At 42.6% G+C, this 19,404-nt stretch overlaps 1 protein-coding gene across 1 annotated transcript in view; it reads left to right on the top strand.

Annotated features, from left to right (window-relative positions):
- Positions 1-15,578: 15,578 nt before the first annotated feature.
- The window catches only part of LOC106807435 (transmembrane protein 132E-like), a 37,714-nt gene continuing 33,888 nt past the window's right edge, over positions 15,579-19,404 (top strand). The window contains exon 1 of the mRNA XM_014809758.1: positions 15,579-15,607. Coding sequence (XP_014665244.1) covers positions 15,579-15,607 — 29 coding nt within the window. The remainder of the gene's footprint in view (positions 15,608-19,404) is intronic.

The raw sequence follows: 19,404 nt of genomic DNA, 5'->3' as shown, positions 1-19,404 counted from the left end.
TATGAATGTATTACATCGAAATAAAATAAAATTTTGTGTCATAGATTTATAGCATCGAGACAACGTCTCTTGCTTATGCAGAATGGAATTCCCCCCCCCCAAAAAGGTATGGGTTTATTTATACCGATGTGCCATATCTATAAACATTATAAAATTCTTTACTTGTGCCGCAAGATACACCATCCACTATAACTATCTTATGAGGTTTCACTTATATCCATATAATTAATGACATACATGCCAGAGTCGCTATGTCACATGACTGCGTACCTTGTTACATGCAAATATTTGCTGTTTAAGTATCACCTCACACCTGTACGTAGCAAGAAGGCAAATTGCGATTAAAAACTGTCTTTACATTAGAACCTAGATAGGTACATCTCACGATTGACCCATTGCACTACATTACTTACATGTTCTTACATTACTTACACCATTTCATCAAATCTTACACAGTTTCGCGCAAAATCGCTTAATTGAAAACCCGATGGGGTTTTTAGTACGCTCCACCTAAAGACATTTAACCTCCGACGCGAAAAATCCCCCGAATCAACCATTTGTTTCAGGGCGCTATATCGTTCGACAAATAAATAAAAAAACATGCGAGATTGTTCGTCCGAATAAAATTACAGTGATATTACGTCTTACCTGTGTAATCCGTTCCAGAAACTTTGTTCGCTACGCGGAAAACTGTAAGGCGAATAAAGTTTCAGAAAAACTACTGACTGCCCTTATATTATGTAATGGCATGACGACGCGTTTCTACAGAAAATCTTTTACGGAAAAACTGACATTTTTCCCGCCGGGGGAGTTGGTCAGCCTATAGTAAAAGCTAACGGATTATTGTATTAAAACAGCGATGCGTATCAGGCAAGAAAGCTAACGCAAAACATTAGGTATAGCGTAGCATGTTGACTTCGCTCGTGCCCCCGCGCAGAGTCAAGATGGTGGTGTTTCTATGAGGTCACCGGACTATTTGATGGGTTACCCACCAAATTTGACCATACTCTTACACTCGTGATCCGTGCGTGCGCTCGCATATGCGGGCAAATTCACGCAGGCGTGTACCTTCCCCCTGAGTGTGAGCGCCAACCTGTGCACGGCGATTGCGTGCACGCCAGGTATACGTGCACTCGTGCATGTACGTGCGCTACGTACGTGTATGGGAACCTGTAAATCGTTATATCTTTATTTAGTGGAAACGACATGTGTTTGCGTAGACGCAACCAGCAGATAATGGAGACAAAGCAGATATCGGATGCTGCGCACGCGATGACCCACGCAGGTGAGAGTAGCGCTTGCTGCGCGCGTTGGCTCATTGCACCGACAGCCGTGCAGACGCAAACAACTCGGCTGCTACTGACGCGAACGCTGAGATGTACTCTGCGAATCTGCTTTCGATGCTTGCGACGAAAACATCGACGTTGCTGCTGATGACGATTACGCTGTCCGGTAAGCCAGCAAGCGCCTACGATCCGACCGAGAACGAGCGCAGCAACGCGTCGGACTGCAGCAGATTCTTCACGAACAAAACGCTGAGCGGAATCAACTCGGGATTCCCACAAGAACAATGCATTCTGATGTTCATCATCTTCGGCGTGTTTGCAGCCATTATTGCGAAGGTCTTCAACTTCATTCGAGCGAAGATTTACCTAGACGACGTGAGTGCTTTACCATCATAACTTTTCTGCATCCCGGTATAAGCCGTTCAGTTGCACTGTGGTAGTAGTATTATTATAGACGAGCATATGATAGATGAGCATGCTAGATAGATGGTAGATAGATAGCATGATAGATAGATGGTAGATAGATAGCATGATAGATAGATGGTAGATAGATAGCATGATAGATAGATGGTAGATAGATAGCATGATAGATAGGTGGTAGATAGATGAGCATGCTAGATAGATGGTAGATAAATAGCATGATAGATAGATGGTAGATAGATACCATGATACATAGATGGTAGATAGATAGCATTATAGATGAGCTAGTATTCGTAGTATCGTAGTAGTAGCAGTAGTAGTAGTAGTAGTAGTAGTAGTAGTAGTAGTAGTAGTAGTAGTAGTAGTAGTAGTAGTAGTAGTAGTAGTAGTAGTAGTAGTAGAAGAAGTAGTAGTAGTAGTAGTAGTAGTAGTAGTAGTAGAAGAAGTAGTAGTAGTAGTAGTAGTAGTAGTAGTAGTAGAAGTAGTAGTAGTAGTAGTAGTAGTAGTAGTAGTAGTAGTAGTAGTAGTAGTGGTAGTAGTAGTAGAAGTAGTAGTAGTAGTAGTAGTAGTAGTAGTAGTAGTAGTAGTAGTAGTAGTAGTAGTAGTAGTAGTAGTAGTAGTAAGATAGCAATAGCAGCAGCAACAGCAACCGTAGCAGCAGCAGCAACAGCAAACACCGCAGTAGCAGCGGCAGCCGCAGCAGTAATATTGTAGTCGGTAAGCTGTGACGGTGCGGCAGACCGGAATTGCGGCTTATTAGAGCTGCCGCTGCCTCCTAGATGATGCTATCATATTAGTCTCTAAGCAATTAGTTTCCGGCATAACTCCGGCGAGCCTATACTAGTTTTATCCCTGAATACCGGCAGATCAGCCCCGCGCCAGCTTGTTTCGTTTGCGCCTTCTATGTTATTAGGTTTAGGTGCTAGGTGCGTCCGTATTTGTCTTAAAGTGTCTACGTAATGAATCCGCTAAGCATCGGGACATATAGTTACAAATAGAGAAACAGATACTGATGTAGAGAGCCGGAGAGGAGAGACGCCAGGCGGTTTTCAATATGGACGAAACCTATAGGCTGTTGTATGTAGTATGTATGTGTATATTTTGTATGTGTTCGAGTTTAATAATAAAGCCAGATTTCAATAATGAATCTGCGACTACTGGCTCTCTGTCTCATTCGGAACTTAACTAACAAGACTCTGCAATCTCTGCCGGACACCGCTGCAATCATCTGCCGGACAATTAATGCTAACATCTCTACTCTGCGAGAGACTCTACGAAACTTCTCTACAATCTCTGCATCTCTACTTTGCTACAAGGCTACAATCTACAAGACGATTCCGGAGGTTGCAACCATTTCACGATACAACAGTAACAGAGGCAGCAATAGTTGAATGAATCGTATCGGTCACCTTTGCTACCCCAATGTTATTCCCGGCGTTTTAGCAACACCTATTATCTTATTACGACTTATAACTTATCGATAATGAAATACATCCGTCGATTAATGTCTCGGTTCGATAGGCCAGCTAAGCTACAGGCCAATAAGTATATTGTTAGAAGTGAATACAAACACATTTGTGTTTTTATTCACTCTCGATGACATAATAAGAAATGCGACCGTAGTCATATACACAATGTTATTATATTAGGCTAGTAAATTATTTTATTACATGTCGTTACGTTGTGTTTGTTGCGTAACCGACATTAGTTGCAGATGATATGCACACGATATGCCGATATCGATACAATAAAATTTATGCTGCGTTCGGAACACTATGCGTTCATGCAACAACATTACTTTTACACCACGGATACCTTATCTGTTTCTCACAGCTTGTAAGGCAAGCCGTTAAAACCTAAGCGACGCTATGGTACCATACCATTGGTTTGATTTAGTTCTACATATGTGATCATCTCTGAGCGAGTGGCTTAGGAACTGCAGGATTGTTTAAGTACGTGTTTCTTTAATGAATTATGTTGCTAAAATTTTTTAGGATTTTCGTGACAATTAAGTAAAGGTGTTGGAAAGTTTTTGATTTGCCCGAGCTATACTACAAATGTTAATGTATTTAATACAAATGTAATAAATAATAAATCGCGATAATAATTTTTTTAAGAACGCCGCGTTATTTTCTGAGGTGGGCCTACAGGTTACCTCTGCAGTATAAATGTTACTGACAAGGACAGGTAGACACGCTGATTAACATATTAATGCTTTCAAACCATATATGGCGCATGCGTATATCTATGTACAGCGCCTAGTGCGTCGCCGTCGTCGCCGTTGTCGTTGTCGTCGTCGTCGTTGTTGTCGTCGTCATTTTTTGTGTTAACGTTGCTATCATTATTCGCGCCGGTATAGGCTAAAACACGGCGGCACATGTTAGTTAGCTTAGCCGGCTCCGTCAAGGTTTTAGTCGCCGTCGTATATGTCGGCAACGGCATGGTTATTTTTCGTCGGCATCGTCGTAGTTTTTCGTCAGCATCGTCGGCGTTTTTGTCGACGTCGTCGTCGGCGACGGAAATCGTGTAGGAAATGGCTCAACGAATTCACAGACACCGCCATGTTTTAGCTTGCCGCTACCGCCGTCGTGTTTTAACCTGCTGGCGCGTGTAAGGATGCCGACAACGAAGACGATGTCCACAAAGTAAAACGTGACGGCGACGGCATTAAGCGGTTTTCTTAGTTTTCGTACTTATACTCCCAAATACAGCTGTCACCACCCCTACTGATCGTGAGTGAGATTCGAGCGTGGGTCGGACGTGCTCGGCTTCACATGATTGTGCTGTCATCTCGACGGTTACTTTACCCAAGTTAGTGGGAAACCTATGATAGTATCAACTGGCTAGAATCAACAAAGTGGTTAGCAAGTCCGATCAAGTCAATACAAACCAATACTACAAAATGCGTTACTAATAATCAATGCTACGTTATAGTATATACTATATATATATATATATATATATATATATATATATATTTATTTATTTATTTATTTATATATATATAACTATCGTATATTTGCATGCATGGAACTGCTTTTCTTAAAATCTAGTGAGTTTTAGGAACTACTGCTTAGCAGGCATCCGCGATTTCATCAGCGCACGCCAATTTAACATGGTTTTTTAACGAACTAAACTAAAAACTCGTTGAACTTGACAAGTGGAAAGATAACGGGAAGCTATGCAGCAGCGTTGTCTTAAATTATTTGTCCCTTTGCATTACAAAAGTTCGGTTATGTGAACTCTGCTTGGCTATCGTGAGTCAAAGCAATTCACGAAATCATGGAAGTGCCAGTTGAAAGCTTCTTCGCGATTTGTTATCTGGATGTCGCCGCTTGCAGATCTTTCCTAGTTGCCTGCAGTTGAGCTGAATTGTAATCACTGGGTCTTCGTACCCCGTAGAACGACATACGTAACTCTTCGCTTTGCTATAAGTTTGCGTCCAATGGCAGAACGAAGGTCCGTACGTTCGAAGTCTGCTGCTGCATAATATGCTGCACCTAAGAATTGCCGGGCACCTTACTTCATGACGTAGCAATTAAGTGACAGGATTTATGCGCGAAGTATATCAGCTGTTTTACGATTGTACCCGATAAAAGGCGGTGTATATGTACGAAGTCAGTAATCGCTGTTTGGCTTACTTCATTAATTGCCCTTTAATTAAACTGGCGCAAGCAATATCTAATGACAGCGCGCTTTCGCACATACATACCTTCCACATACGTTTTGTCGCATTAGCGTGTGTACTGCATTTAGGCAGCTGAGAGTTGTTGAAAAAATGTTTATAAACAATTAATTATTGATTTATTTTTCGGGCCGAGTGGAGGTTAAGCCTCGCTGACTCGGAGGCTAGCTGTAGCCCTTGTCACCCACCTCCCTCTGACGTCACCCTTGAAGTGTGGTACGCAAAAGAAGTGAAACATTATTAAAACGCATACATCACGCTATTTTAGTTACTTTTATCACACAAAAGCATACATCTGGCGTAAACACATATAGCTTTACAACCGTTTTTATATACGAAACGTATATCAGTGCTCTCACAGATCTCTAGCAAGTAGGTAGTAAGTAGGTAGTAAGTAGGTAGTAAGTAGGTAGCAAGTAGGTACATTGGTAACTAGAGCACTCGGAGAGCACAGACCTCCGCCAAGGCAGCTGAATTCTCACAATGTAGAATTTTTTATTAATTAATTAATTAATTAAGTGGAAAAATTAATTAATTAATTAATTAATTGGATCCGGATTAGTGCGAGCGTGCAGGTGGGGGAGGACTGTGGTTGCCCCCTGTGGTTGCGTGTTTGTAAGTCTACAGCCAGCGCACCTAGCGGAAGTAAACTGAAACGTGCATGTTAACAAACCCACAAACCAACACCTCCGCCAAGGCATTCTGTCACTGTGAAAAATTTAATTAATTAATTAATTAATTAAATAATTTATTGGATCCGGATCACGACCAAAATGTAATCAATTCTAAGTTACCCGATTTCTGACGTATCCTGAAAATTTTATTAATTAATTAATTAATTAATTGGATCTCGATCACCACCAAAATGTAATCAATTCTAAGTTACCCCATTTCTAACCTATCCTGAAAATGTTATTAATTGATTAATTAATTAATTGAATCCGGATCACCACCAAAATCTTATCAATTGTAAGTTAACCCATTTCTGACCTAACCTAAAAATTTTATGACAATCCGTTCATAACTTTTTCAGTTAGGCTGTACACAAACAAACCCACAAACCCACAAACCAACAAACACACGCCGGTGAAAACATAACCTCTTGCCAACCCCTTGGCGGAGATAATAACGGTGCAAATTTAGCGACACACTTCGATATACCATATCACAGAGTATAAGAATCATGAACGCACTGTCATACAATCGGGATGCGTTGGCTTTCTTATTTCCTGAAAGAGGCGGCTAAACGGCAAACGATGATTGATTCACTATAGGTTCTTGCGAAATGGAATACTGGCGTACGTACAAAGTGGACAATTAATGTAATGCATGCGTCAACTTGTAACGAATGCAGACAATGAACCGTTCACAATTATGAACATTATTACACGCGTGCAGACCGTATACAATATGACAGTCATGCCAAAGAGTCAAAATTTCAGCCAAAAGTGTATAAAATAAAATACTGAAGAAAATGTATAAATCGATATTCATTTATATTTATAAAATTGTACAACGGCCGTTAGTTCATCCCTAAGTATCCGAATTACGGTGCATTGTTATAATTGTGAACGGGACCTTAGCATGCAAAATAGTGTCGTTCATCGACTTTATCAAGAAGATATAGATCATGGACAGGATTTCTACTCCTTCGTCTATTATTGACGCTTGGATTTATACGTAATCTCGAACACGCTATTTACTCACACTCATTACGCGGAGCATCCAATTTGTCGATGATATGGCTTCCTGGTTGCATAGTTACATGGTAGCTGAATGGCTTCTTCAGACTGCCACTAATATAAACCTCAGCCGAACCCCTCTCTTTCCGAGATGTTCCATCTGCTTATCTACCTGTAGTAAATATTATACTATTAAGCAGTGCTAAAAATTGTATCGAAAAGGCATTAGATGGAGTAAACAGCTGAATTCGTTAATCAATCGTTAAATTCTACGTTACCGAAGGCAATACTATCAACCTTTTTTAAAGAAAATATATGCTATAAATACGACTGTCAACGTAGTATAACGGCAACAACATTTCGAAGGTGGCTCGTGGCAACAACATTTCGAAGGTGGCTCGTGGCAACAACGTCTCCAAGGTGGCTCGTGGAAACAACGTCTCGAAGCTGGCTCGTGGCAACAACGCCTCGAAAGTGGCATGTGGCGTATCTCGAGAAGAGGATGTGTTTTGGTGTCCATGTCCCAGCGCTTATATTCAGAAATGGAGCCTAGTGACCGGAACGCAGGTCAAGGCAGTTCCTTCCTATGCTGGGTACATGCCCGATAACTTCGAAGAGGTTCTCGATATGATTTGGAGATCGGCGATACATCTTGGCATGGAACGCCATACATATGCTGTCTTTTTCAAAGCTATCAACTAGCTGATGACCACTCATGAACTGTGGTGGTATTGTCTGAATGCCCATTACCGATGGGCATTAGCGATATCTTTAAGTGCTGGCCATTAGTGATGGTCGTTAGCGATGTCGTGCGGTACTTCTTATTTGACGCAGAGTCCTTCTTTCCTCGCTGATGACCAGAATTCGTCACGTGAACAGTTTATTGCGTCACTGGCATGACTCAGCACGTCCAGTACATGCGTCAGTGCATGCGTTAGTTGCTGAGTTACTCCCACCCACCTGCATTATACGTTAGCGGTAATGGTTCTACGACTGAATGAGTACTACGAGTTTTTGTTACCCGTTGTTATACGCGCGCTGTCACTTGTATAAGGTGAATTAAGTTTATAGGACGTAGAAAAGGATAGAGCTCGTAAGTAGTAATGTGAACACATCGTGTTCTCTGATTACACGGCTTTAACAATCCTGCATCCCCACTTGGTTAACTTGATGTGATCTGAACATGTTGAGGTTACCCTGACCATGAATTTGATTTTTTCATGTATAGGATAGCCTGGACACCGCGTTTGATGCGGGGGGGAGGGTCTCCGCTGGACTAACCTCAACTACGCTTGTGTCGCAGTGGACATGGGCCGCAACACTACTGCAGTCGTCAGGCGTAACAAGCAAGGTATTATCGTAACAGCAAATCCGATCACACACGCACGTTCACGCACGTATGCGCGCACACACACATGTATACGCACACGACCACGCAAACGCACACGCATAGGCACGCGCACGTGTGCGCACATACGCACCCGCCCGGGCAGACGTCCATACACATGTGCAGACATCCTATGTGGCTATTAAAGCTATAGCTATTTTAGCGAGTACATTAGACCGATTGTTTAACCTATTTGATATATAATGACATAGGTTAAACAGTAGGGTCTACAAGACATGCAATAACCAATACAATTACCCTTTTTTTCCCATACATCGTGTCGGCCAATGTCACGTACGAAGCAATGCATATGTTAGGTGGCAGAACCGCTTAGTCGGCAACATTGACCATATTGCCTATTGACAAAAATGACCATATTGACCATATATTCAGTGGGCAATATTATATTTTTATTTGAGACGAGACAAGTATTACTCCTCAAATCCTCCATAGCATCCTATACTTGACAATTGAAGTTCATGAGCTAATAACAAATTATTTTGACTGTGATTTGCCGAGTAGCACTATTAAAGCCAGATACGCACGTGCTTCAGCTATGTCCGATAAGACGTTAATTTTTCATATTTTATCCGACGATTTAAAATGTTATCGAAGATTTACTCGCGGGCACCAGATTTATGACTGAGAAACGACCACACAACCGAATAGTATCAATTCGCAGTAAGCATCCGCGCATCTCCCTATAGGCCTACATGTCGCATATATGTCACACACGCGTCAGCCTAACTGAAGCCACGAAACATCGCATCAGCTTTAATGTTGTAATGAACCGGTAGTGATTAAATAATAGTCACGCGTTATGTCACTGTACGTGAGATGCTGTGCGTCAATTACAATGCTGGTCGCCACAGCTGCTATATAGCAATTTATCGATAATTTAAATCAGTGCGTTAGTTTTGTTCAAATGCGATACAGTGTGATCGTTTTGTTGTTGTTTTTTCAATTAAGGTTTTCACTAATGGGAAATTGGATGAGAATAAAACTCTGCTTCTCGTTTAATTTTCTCTAAATTTGTAAAAAGAAATGACGATACCATGACAAAGACCATTATCGTTTTGTTTTTATCGTGCACACATAAAGTACATGTAGTTTTTTTTAGAATGGGCTGCATTTAAAGGTACATTTTCGTTTACCGATATCACGAAACAATTCATATACGTTAGAACGATTCATATTTCCCTGTTAAGCAGTGATGCACTTTATAATTACCACACGAAATATCGTGTGTTATGTAGCGAACGCGTGTCTCAAATTAAATAACTCATGTAAGTGGGTGTAGGGCAAACTGTTTCTTGGAAAGTTGGCCGCTTGATCGATATGTGAAAGCTCGACTTATAATATGTCCTTAAACTAAGGCGCTACATTGTCTATCATTTCATAATAAACATTGAAAATATACGATATAACGTGATGGCATATCACGTTATATCGTATATTTTCAATGTTGTCACTGTGTGTGTATTGTGTGTATATGTGTGTATATATCACAATTGTGATATGCCGTAAAATTGTATGATATATGATCAGGTATTGATCGCGTTTATTGTCTATAGTCTATTTATGAATTAATATTTCTTGTAGCTAAACGACTGTGAACCCCATGAGAGTCGCTAACAGACTATACAATATTCCAAACTCCAAGTGGGCCTAAATGCGCTTTCGTATAAGGGAAACATCCTCATGTCTGCTTCGAAATCGCCGGTATAAAAGCTGTCAATATCGATTTTTAATGCTCCAGATATGCTCGGTTCGTGACATTCCGTACTTAATTCTTGCCCTCAGATCTCGTACTTTTTGTAATTTATATCATAACTCGTAACTTATATCGTAAAATGATTACCGTTTCAACAATAAACTTTTTGTGTGATTCTACTGTGCTAAAGGGGAAACGAAATAGACATCATAGAAATCATCGGGGGAAATTACGAAGGGCAACTTAAATTTTAAGTTCAACGGATTGAAATTGGCACTCTGGATTACGGCAAATCATCAACCTGAACATAAATCCCGTTTGGTAAAATGTTAACGATAGCTATAGCGCGCTGATAAATACTATTTGAGTTTTGATAATTGTCTTCCTCAGTATGGCATTAGCGGCGCTTTCTGGTACGCCGCGGGAGCAACTGTTCAGATGTTGCTGTTTGCTGTAATTAGTGTACAGCTAAAGATACGAGCACCGGGCGCTAAAACCTTTCTGCAAGTGAGTATCATAAGTATATAAGTGATAGGTAGTAAGTAGATAAGTAGATAGTGAGTAGATATAGGGCATGATCTACGTGTCCATCTATCAGTCTCTGTCGTGTCCGCCCAATACTTAATCCAGCCGTTTATTCGTCCGTACGTCCGTGCGTTCGTGCGTCCGATTGTCAGTCTCTCTGTTTACGAAGTCAAAATAAGGTACGTGTCCGTAGCATCCTCCTCGTTGTGGCCTTAACGTCCTTGCTATAGACACCGGATCTGAACGCCGATAGGTAACGTTTGTAAGTCACTTTATACCGTACTAGCGGGATACCCGGCGTTGCCCGGGGAAATCAGTGGCGTTACTGAGTTGGTGACCGCTTGGTTGAAAAGAAAATACCCCAAAAAATCTAACTATATATCTATCCATGCATGCATGCATGCATCCATCCATCCATCCCATTCCATGCCATCCCATCCCATCCCATCGCACCGCATCCCATCCCATCCCATTCCATCCCATATCCCATCCCATCTCATCGCATCTCATCGCATCTCATGCCATCCCATGCCATCCCATGACATGCCATGACATGCCATGCCATGCCATGTCATCCCATCCCATCGCACCGCATCCCATCCCATCCCATCTCATTTCATGCCATGCCATGCCATCCCATGCCATCCCATGTCATCGCATGCCATCCCATCCCATCCCAAACAGTAAAAAATCATAAGAAATAAAAAGATAAAAAACATTAAATATAAAAAATAAAAAGTAAAAAAGTAAAAATAATGCATACTAAAGAGGTAGGTAAACAGAAAAAAAGGAAAAAGGGGAAAAATAAGTCCCCCAGCTGGGACTCGAACCCGGAATCCCGTTGTAGGAGACGGATGTTCTAGCGATTAGGCCACTGCACAGTTAAGGGTATAGACCATTCTTAATTATTATTCATGACCTGGGGTCACGCACGAAAACGAGGCTAAGCTAGGCACACCTGCGTGTACCTGCGTGTACGTGCGTGTATCTGCGTGCACGTGCGTGTACCCGCGTGTACGTGCGTTTACCCGCGTGTACCCGCGTGCACGTGCGTGTAACCGCGTGTACGTGCGTGTATCTGCGTGTACCCGCGTGTACGTGCGTGTATCTGCGTGTACGTGCGTGTACCCGCGTGTACGTGCGTGTACCCGCATGTACGTGCGTGTACCAGCGTGCACGTGCGTGTACCCGCGTGTACGTGCGTGTATCTGCGTGTACGTGCATGTACCCGCATGTACGTGCGTGTACCCCCTCTGTGCGTGCCTGCCTGAGCAGCCATTGTTTACAAAATTGCCTAGCTTAGTCTCGTTTTCGTGCGATGACCCCAGGTCATGAATAATATTTAAGACTGGATCATGGATCATGGATTCACGCGTACGTGATGTTAATCTTTACGCACCGCCATCTATTGATGAATAGAATTTTTATGAATTTTTAACTTTTTAACTTTTCTAAATTTTTGTTTCAGCCAGAACCACGTCCCAGAAGTGCTGATTCTGAAAATATCTTAGTTTTCCTATAGGCTGCGGAGTTCTCTAGTTCTGCGAGTACGAACTAATTCGGCTAAACAACTTTATATATATAGATATATAACAGTAGTTACTGTGGTTTACTCTGCGATCGGGCGTGTGCACGTGTTAATTTATAGCCCACTGCGATTTTGGAAAAGGTTATTCGCACGAAAAGTAATTTTAATGTAAATGTTAAACATATATATTGTTATTAATTATTATATATTATCGTTGCTGACACAGGTCAGGAATTAATCAGTGATTCAAGTCGCTCACGCCTCTAGCAATCACAAAGTTGGCCAGCCGATGAAGCTAACGACAATAACACGTATCGGCGCTTATTTGCAGGTGATACGCGTGCGGTTCGGTCGCACGGCCCACATCGTATTCTGCGTGTTTGCACTGCTCACCAATATCATAGTGACATCCATGCTGATGTTAGGTAAGCGGCTGAATGTATCGAATGAGTGCGGAAATGATACGTGATATGCCAGCCTGTTTTGCTAGCATCTATGACAAATACGACCTACGCATAATTATACGCTCTCCTATGACACTATTTGTCATAGGAAGATTCTTCTTATTAGGAACGCTATTATGAACGCAAGCAGTGAATTTCAGCTGTAAAGCGGAACAAACTTGACTCGCCAATACTTGTCATAGGAAGAATCTTCCTATGACAAATAGTGTCATAGGAGAGCGTATATGCGTATGTCGTTTTTGTCATAGATGCAAGCAGAACATGTTGAATGTGCGTGTGTGTGCGTGTGTGAACGCGCGCGTGCGGGCGCGCACCGGAGGCGTGTTCAGGAGAGCGAGCGCTCGATGCGAACGCTCGATGAACGAACGCAGCGCCTCCTGAACGATACACGAGCGCTCGCTTGTGCGCTCGCTGTGTGCTCGCTTGATCAAAGATGGCGGCCCCCATGAAGGGTTACTCAGCAGATTTTAATTGCGAGAGAACAAGTACTGTTAAACGAATTAGCAGACGAAATTGATACAAATTGAATTTAGAAGTAAATGAATGAATGAAAAGTGAAATAAAGTTGAAATAGATTGCAAATTGACGTCAGAAAGTTAGATTCGCATTCGCCAGATTTTTCGTCGCCATCTTGTAAACAACTCGCGCACTGAGCGAACAGCTTTTCAAACTTTGCGCGCAAACGCTCGCGAGCGCGTCGCTCGCGCAGCGGTGCGTTCAGAAGGCGAGCGCTCGCGAGCGCTCGCGAGCGTTCGGTCTCCTGAACACGCCTCGGGTCTTTGTACCTATCTGGGCGTCCATACCGCGATGTACGCGCGCGCGTGCGTCTGCGCGTGCTCTGTTGCGAGAGCGCATGTACCTGCAACGCCACTATTTGGGAACTTTTGAAGTTTTGCAGCAGCAGCAAGAATTATCGGTCGGCAAAGGTCAGGTAAAACAGCTAGGCGGTATCGACATGACGCATTCACGCTGGCAGCGCACTATCACCGGTTAGCGCGCTACTTCCTTCCCATAACACACTTCAGAATGGTAACTGTCCGTAATCGTCTGTGTCTATGTTTAAGATTATTTACGTGTAGCATATAATATAATTATTGCATGCACGGTTCGCGCTCGATCGCCTTCCGTGGTCATTCAATAACGAATTCACACAAATCTCACACATTACCATGATCGAGCATCATGCCATTGTTAAAGGAGGTAGGTTTGTCACTTATATGCTCTCAGGCACTCTCCGTCCAACGTTGACAGGTGCTGCGAGTACATCGAAATTCCAGCGCGGGCGGATATATGCGGCAACACGTGGTATCATCATCTGCACGCAAAACGCGCGAAAGCCATGTCAACCACAGGTGGACAAAAGTCGAGACCAAACTCCGAGTTCCTGAGAGCACTTAAATGCCAAACCCTTATAATCTGCACATCTAACTATATTTAATCTTCCCGGCAGCGGATTATAGGATAGCTCGTTTATTATGTAACGAGACAGGTCAAGTAAGGTGAAGGGCGGCCAATTAGCTAGTGCACTCGTTTGAGGCGTAAGCTGAGTATCTGCGAAACCGCAGAATCAAGTGATGCAGTTTGGCTTCATAGCTTTGCTGTGTTGCTGTTAACGACACTGCGTGCGACAAGCCAACACTAAATTACGTCCAACCTGCACTTGTTCATACTGGTAATTAACCCAGTTATTTAGCGTTGGAACACTTCATGGACGAAAAGGCACGTTTGCACGTTCACATGAACCAATTCACAATTATAAAATGGTTACTGTTGTGCATGCATTGTATGGCATGAGTGCAGCTGCATGTGCTTTAAGTGCTGCACGTATTGAAACTGTGAACAACCATACTACGAATTATTACGTTTCTGCACGTTAAATTATTGAACAGCGCATTTATAGATGTGCGAACTCCATTGATATGTTATGTCATTCGGTTCCATGACAAAATGCCATTTCACAAATTACCAGATCTTTATAAACGTGAACACCGCGTTATGCAAATATATAACTATGAATTGATGTTTTATCTATACCTATTATATTTGTGTTAAAAAGCATACGTGGTGCTTACATTTAGATTGTAAGGTCGTCGCGTAATTCAGGTGAACGTGGCGCATGATGCGAAACGCACGATCCCATTTAATATTGCTCTAACCTTTCACAAATCTATTTTATTTTACTCTATTTATCTAAAATAGATCATGATGTATATAGTCATAATCGCGTGCGTATTATACAGATGAAACGTGAAGTAAGCGCCTAACGTTTAGAGTGTTTAGAATGTAATGACAAATTTTTATACTTATAGAATTCAAGCTTTGATAGCCTGCAAGGTCTGAGCGCAGAGAAAACCTATCTCACTTATCGCTCGCAATATATTACGCCTTACATGAATAACGCCGCCATTCTGCATGACTCTTACGTAGGCGGCGCTGCCGTTCTGACTCGGCTCGTCGACGGACTGAGCGTGGAGTTAGCGACATTTCTGATCACGATCGTCATCGGTAGTTACACGTTCATCGGTGGACTCGGCGCCACATTCTACGTGGTCATACTTCAATACGGCCATAATATTCATTATCATCATCACATTCGCCTTGAAGGTGTTCCACGACCCACAGAATGACAGCAATTACTTGGTAAGCCGACCGCGTCGGGGGAAGATATCAGTCGCTCTCTGTGAATCTGAATGGTACGCAACGCCGAGGGACGTAATTGAAAGTGTGATTGAGGCGATTCCGGTTACATACGCGCACTCTCGTGCAACGTGTCACGTCCTCGTCATGCGGAAATTGTGGTCTTTGTCATATAAATGTCATCGCGTCTAAATACATGATATGATTGTCACCGCTGCTATATGAGAACTTGTTCATTTCAATTAGTGTAATGAGGCTCGTGTCGTACATAGTGGCCAGGTTCGTGATCTTTTGCGCGCGTGTAAGATTACCATTAGATAGCACGATTAATAGACAGACGTGAATAACGTATGACAGAAACAAAGGATGTAACGTACAACAATTAGCTATTAATTCTATTTACCGAGTAATACACACATATTAATAATCCCTCTATAGGGCATTGGCGCGTACACAGGTCTCGTAATCTAAACAATAAGCACAGCACAATATACACTGTACAATAACCGTATCAAAGTAGTTTACGAGTCTTAGAGTAGTTTACACACACAAATCAAGGTAGTTTACGCACAAATACAATACGACAAGGCAACGCTAACCAATACTCACATCTGGCGAAGACGACTCTGCGACTCTGCTTTCTGTTCTAAAGTGGGCCTTTTTATATAATTCTCGCCGAACCACTGGGACTTAAGTGTATAACGTGTAAGCTACGACTATCACGCCACCATTTGAGCGTATCTGCTATTTATGATTAATTTAGCAAGACGTGCAACATATCATGTAAACAGATCTATGGAAATATATTGAACTACTGCAAGCACATGTACAGCTGTATGTAGCGGTAATTGGAGGACGTTAGAATGGTACACAGCGATGTAGCAACGCGCTCAACAACGCGTACAAATATTCATGCGTCTCTCAACGAATACTATCAAGAATTTTGATATAACCGGTGCTATTAAAAGCCTGTCTGTTAAACGCGCATCTAATGGTGTCAGTAGCCATCTCGTTCAACGTTGCAACAATCAGTATCGCTGTAGGTTCACCGGCAAAAGTGTACGCACTGTTGGTGTGTCGCGAAGGCCCACCGTGGCAATAAAGACAGGAGTTCCTCACGATTCTAAGCAAGGACGGGCTGATGTTTGGAATCATAAACTTGGTTGGTGAGTAGCATTTTTATCACCTGGCCATGGTCTAACAATTACCGTACATGATACGCTCTGCTAACGAATTACTTGACGCTGTGTCAAGTTTCAGTTTCAGGCTACGTCCGAATTTTCTATGGTGTATATTATAGGAATATTATATTATATATATATATATATATATATATATATATATATATAGGAATATTACCGTGTAGCTGAGGTGTAGATGTTTTGGTCGAACACCGGCCTACACTTGGGCAAAAAATTAATTGTTCGTCTCTCAGGCCAATTTTTTCAAAAGGTAATGAGGCAGGCAGGTGTCTTTTTTATCTCCTCCATATTCTCCAGAAAATGGTGAGATCTACATGTATCTATTAATTCAGTTCACTTTTTGCCTCTTGGCATTTTTTGAACATTTCGGATTTCCGGAATTTCGAATGCGGTTTTTTGTGTGGGGGGGGGAAGTAATAAAGTATAATATAGACGTAGAAACGAACAATTATTTTTTGGCTTTAGTGAGATGTTAAGGGCTTCTGGCGTAGAGGGGGTTGCTGTAATATATTATCATATCAGTGGCAATAAGTCGCTATAGGCTGTCGTGTAAAATGGCTAGATATGAGGCAACCTCGTTCATATCTGCTAAATGTCTTGTTATGTCGGCCGTTTGCAACCACACAAGTTACCCGGTAGAAAGAGTTACACGATTTATGCGTGCAAAAAGAACAGATTTACTCTGGAAGCACGAATAAATTATGAGTGCAGATAATTTCGCAGCAATTTATAAGTCTCGTTAACTCGACTCGCATACTCGACGAAGTGAGACCGAACCGAAGCGGTGTCTTCCCATTTCGCCAGTTTCCCATTCGCCATTTGCCATTAACCATTTCGCCAGTTCCCATTTCGCCATTTCTCTTCGCGCCATTTTCCCATTACGCCAGTTTCTCATTTCGCCATTTTCCCACTTCGCCAGTTTCCCATTTCGCCATATTTTATGTTGCTTCCACCCTGCACGAAATTGATCCTTCATTCTTAAAAAAGAGTCATTTCCTAGGTCGTTAGGGTTAGGGTTAGGGTGCCTGTACATGATCCATATGTTTTAATATGTACATTCGCCTTCTTGTTCTTCAAATAAATAGTTGACTCCATATCTAAAGATTCGTTATAATTTATTCATTACAGAGGCCTACTTTTAATCCACCTCGAACAAGGGGTTGTCGGGGAGATAGAACGAAATGGCGTAATGGGAAACTGGCGAAACGGGAAACTGGCGAAATGGGAAACTGGCGAAGTGGGAAACTTGCGAAATGGGAAAATGGCGAAGTGAGAAATGGCGAAACGGGAAATGGCGAAATGCAAATGGCGAAGTGGGAAATGGCGAAATGGGAATAAACCTATAAAGCCGCGTATTTTATAGACTGGTCCGCGCTCGACAGTTTTAGTGTAACGCGAATGGTACTGTCGAGCGCGGACCAGTCTACGTATTTTATCGGCAGTTGGTTTGCATTGCATTGTTTATTTCGTACTGTTTGCTTGATTGTTTAAAGCAGCTCGCAGCTCGCAAATACCGTATTTCTGGAGCCGCGAATCAGCGTGTGAACGCTCGGCCGCGTATTTGTCTCAGATTCGGTATTTCGCAAATACCGTATTTCTGGAGCCGCGAATCAGCGTGTGAACGCTCGGCCGCGTATTTGTCTCAGATTCGGTATTTCGCAATTACCGTATTTCATAAATGCGAGCTCTCGTGTGAACAAGGCTAATTGTCAGCAGTGTCGTGACAGCGCTATGAACACAATCGGTGTTTACTGTTGTTGCGTTTATACGAAGGGTAGCTAGGAGATTGAAAGTGGTGAGCATTTACCCATTATAGTGTGACGGCAATTAAGCGTGGGTGCACTTGCCGAATGAACATAATTGGGTGGCTCCGTCAGATTTAAGTAGATCGAACGTCTTGCTAATGGCCCAGTCACACATACACGACGTGTAATTAGCAATTTTGGCCAGTGCGTTGTCTTTCGCTGGGTGTGCGTCAGCATTCGTTACTCGTTCGTCGAGCGCGCTGGACCAACGCTATGCATTCGTTGTCATTCGCTGTGTGCGTCGGGATTTTTGTGCATGCACAGTTTGGCCTGTATGACCAGCTACTTGTTGAACTTCGTAACGAAAACCAGGCAGCCTTCAAGAACTTCATGCGGATGCCCCCCGAGATATTCGACGAGCTGCTAACCAAAATGGGTCCGAGGATCACCAAGCAGAATACAATCTACAGAGAGGCCTTCGACCCTGGCATCTTGCCTCTGGGAGCAAATATCACTCAATGTCTTATGGGTGGAGGGTGCCTCACAACACCATATCCCTGACCTGTTCGTTCGCTGGCTGTTCGTTGAATGCGCGGTGCATGCGCGGACCATTCGTTCCGTACGCTAGCAACACGCTGTGCATTCGTTGGATTTTTTAACATGTGGTTAAAAAATCTGTATACGCTCTGTATGCGCCCTGTATACGCGCAGCGCCCTAGCAACACGCTGTGCATTCGTTGTCAACTCGCTAGCTTCTCCCAAATCCTGACAAAAGTTGGGCGCACAACGACGCACTGATCTTATTTTCCATTCTTTGATTAATTTTTAATGCGCGGGCCGTGCGTCGCGTATGTGTGACTGTGCCATTATCTAACAATGTTTGGTTTTTCACTTTTATACCTAAGCCTATATTAATTAGTGCGCTGAAAAACGTCCACCCAATTATGTTCATTCGGCAAGTGCACCCACGCTTAATTGCCGTCACACTATAATGGGTAAATGCTCACCACTTTCAATCTCCTAGCTACTCTTCGTAAAAACGCAACAACCGTGAACACAGATTGTGTTCATAGCGCTGTCACGGCACTGCTGACAATTAGCCTCGTTCACACGAGAGCCCGCATTTATG

This window comes from Priapulus caudatus, unplaced genomic scaffold, assembly GCF_000485595.1.
Source record: "Priapulus caudatus unplaced genomic scaffold, Priapulus_caudatus-5.0.1 Scaffold215, whole genome shotgun sequence".
NCBI classification, from domain to species: Eukaryota; Metazoa; Priapulida; class Priapulimorpha; order Priapulimorphida; family Priapulidae; genus Priapulus; species Priapulus caudatus.
Note: the sequence above shows the minus strand (reverse complement) of the source record. Positions and strands in the feature narration are given on the sequence as shown.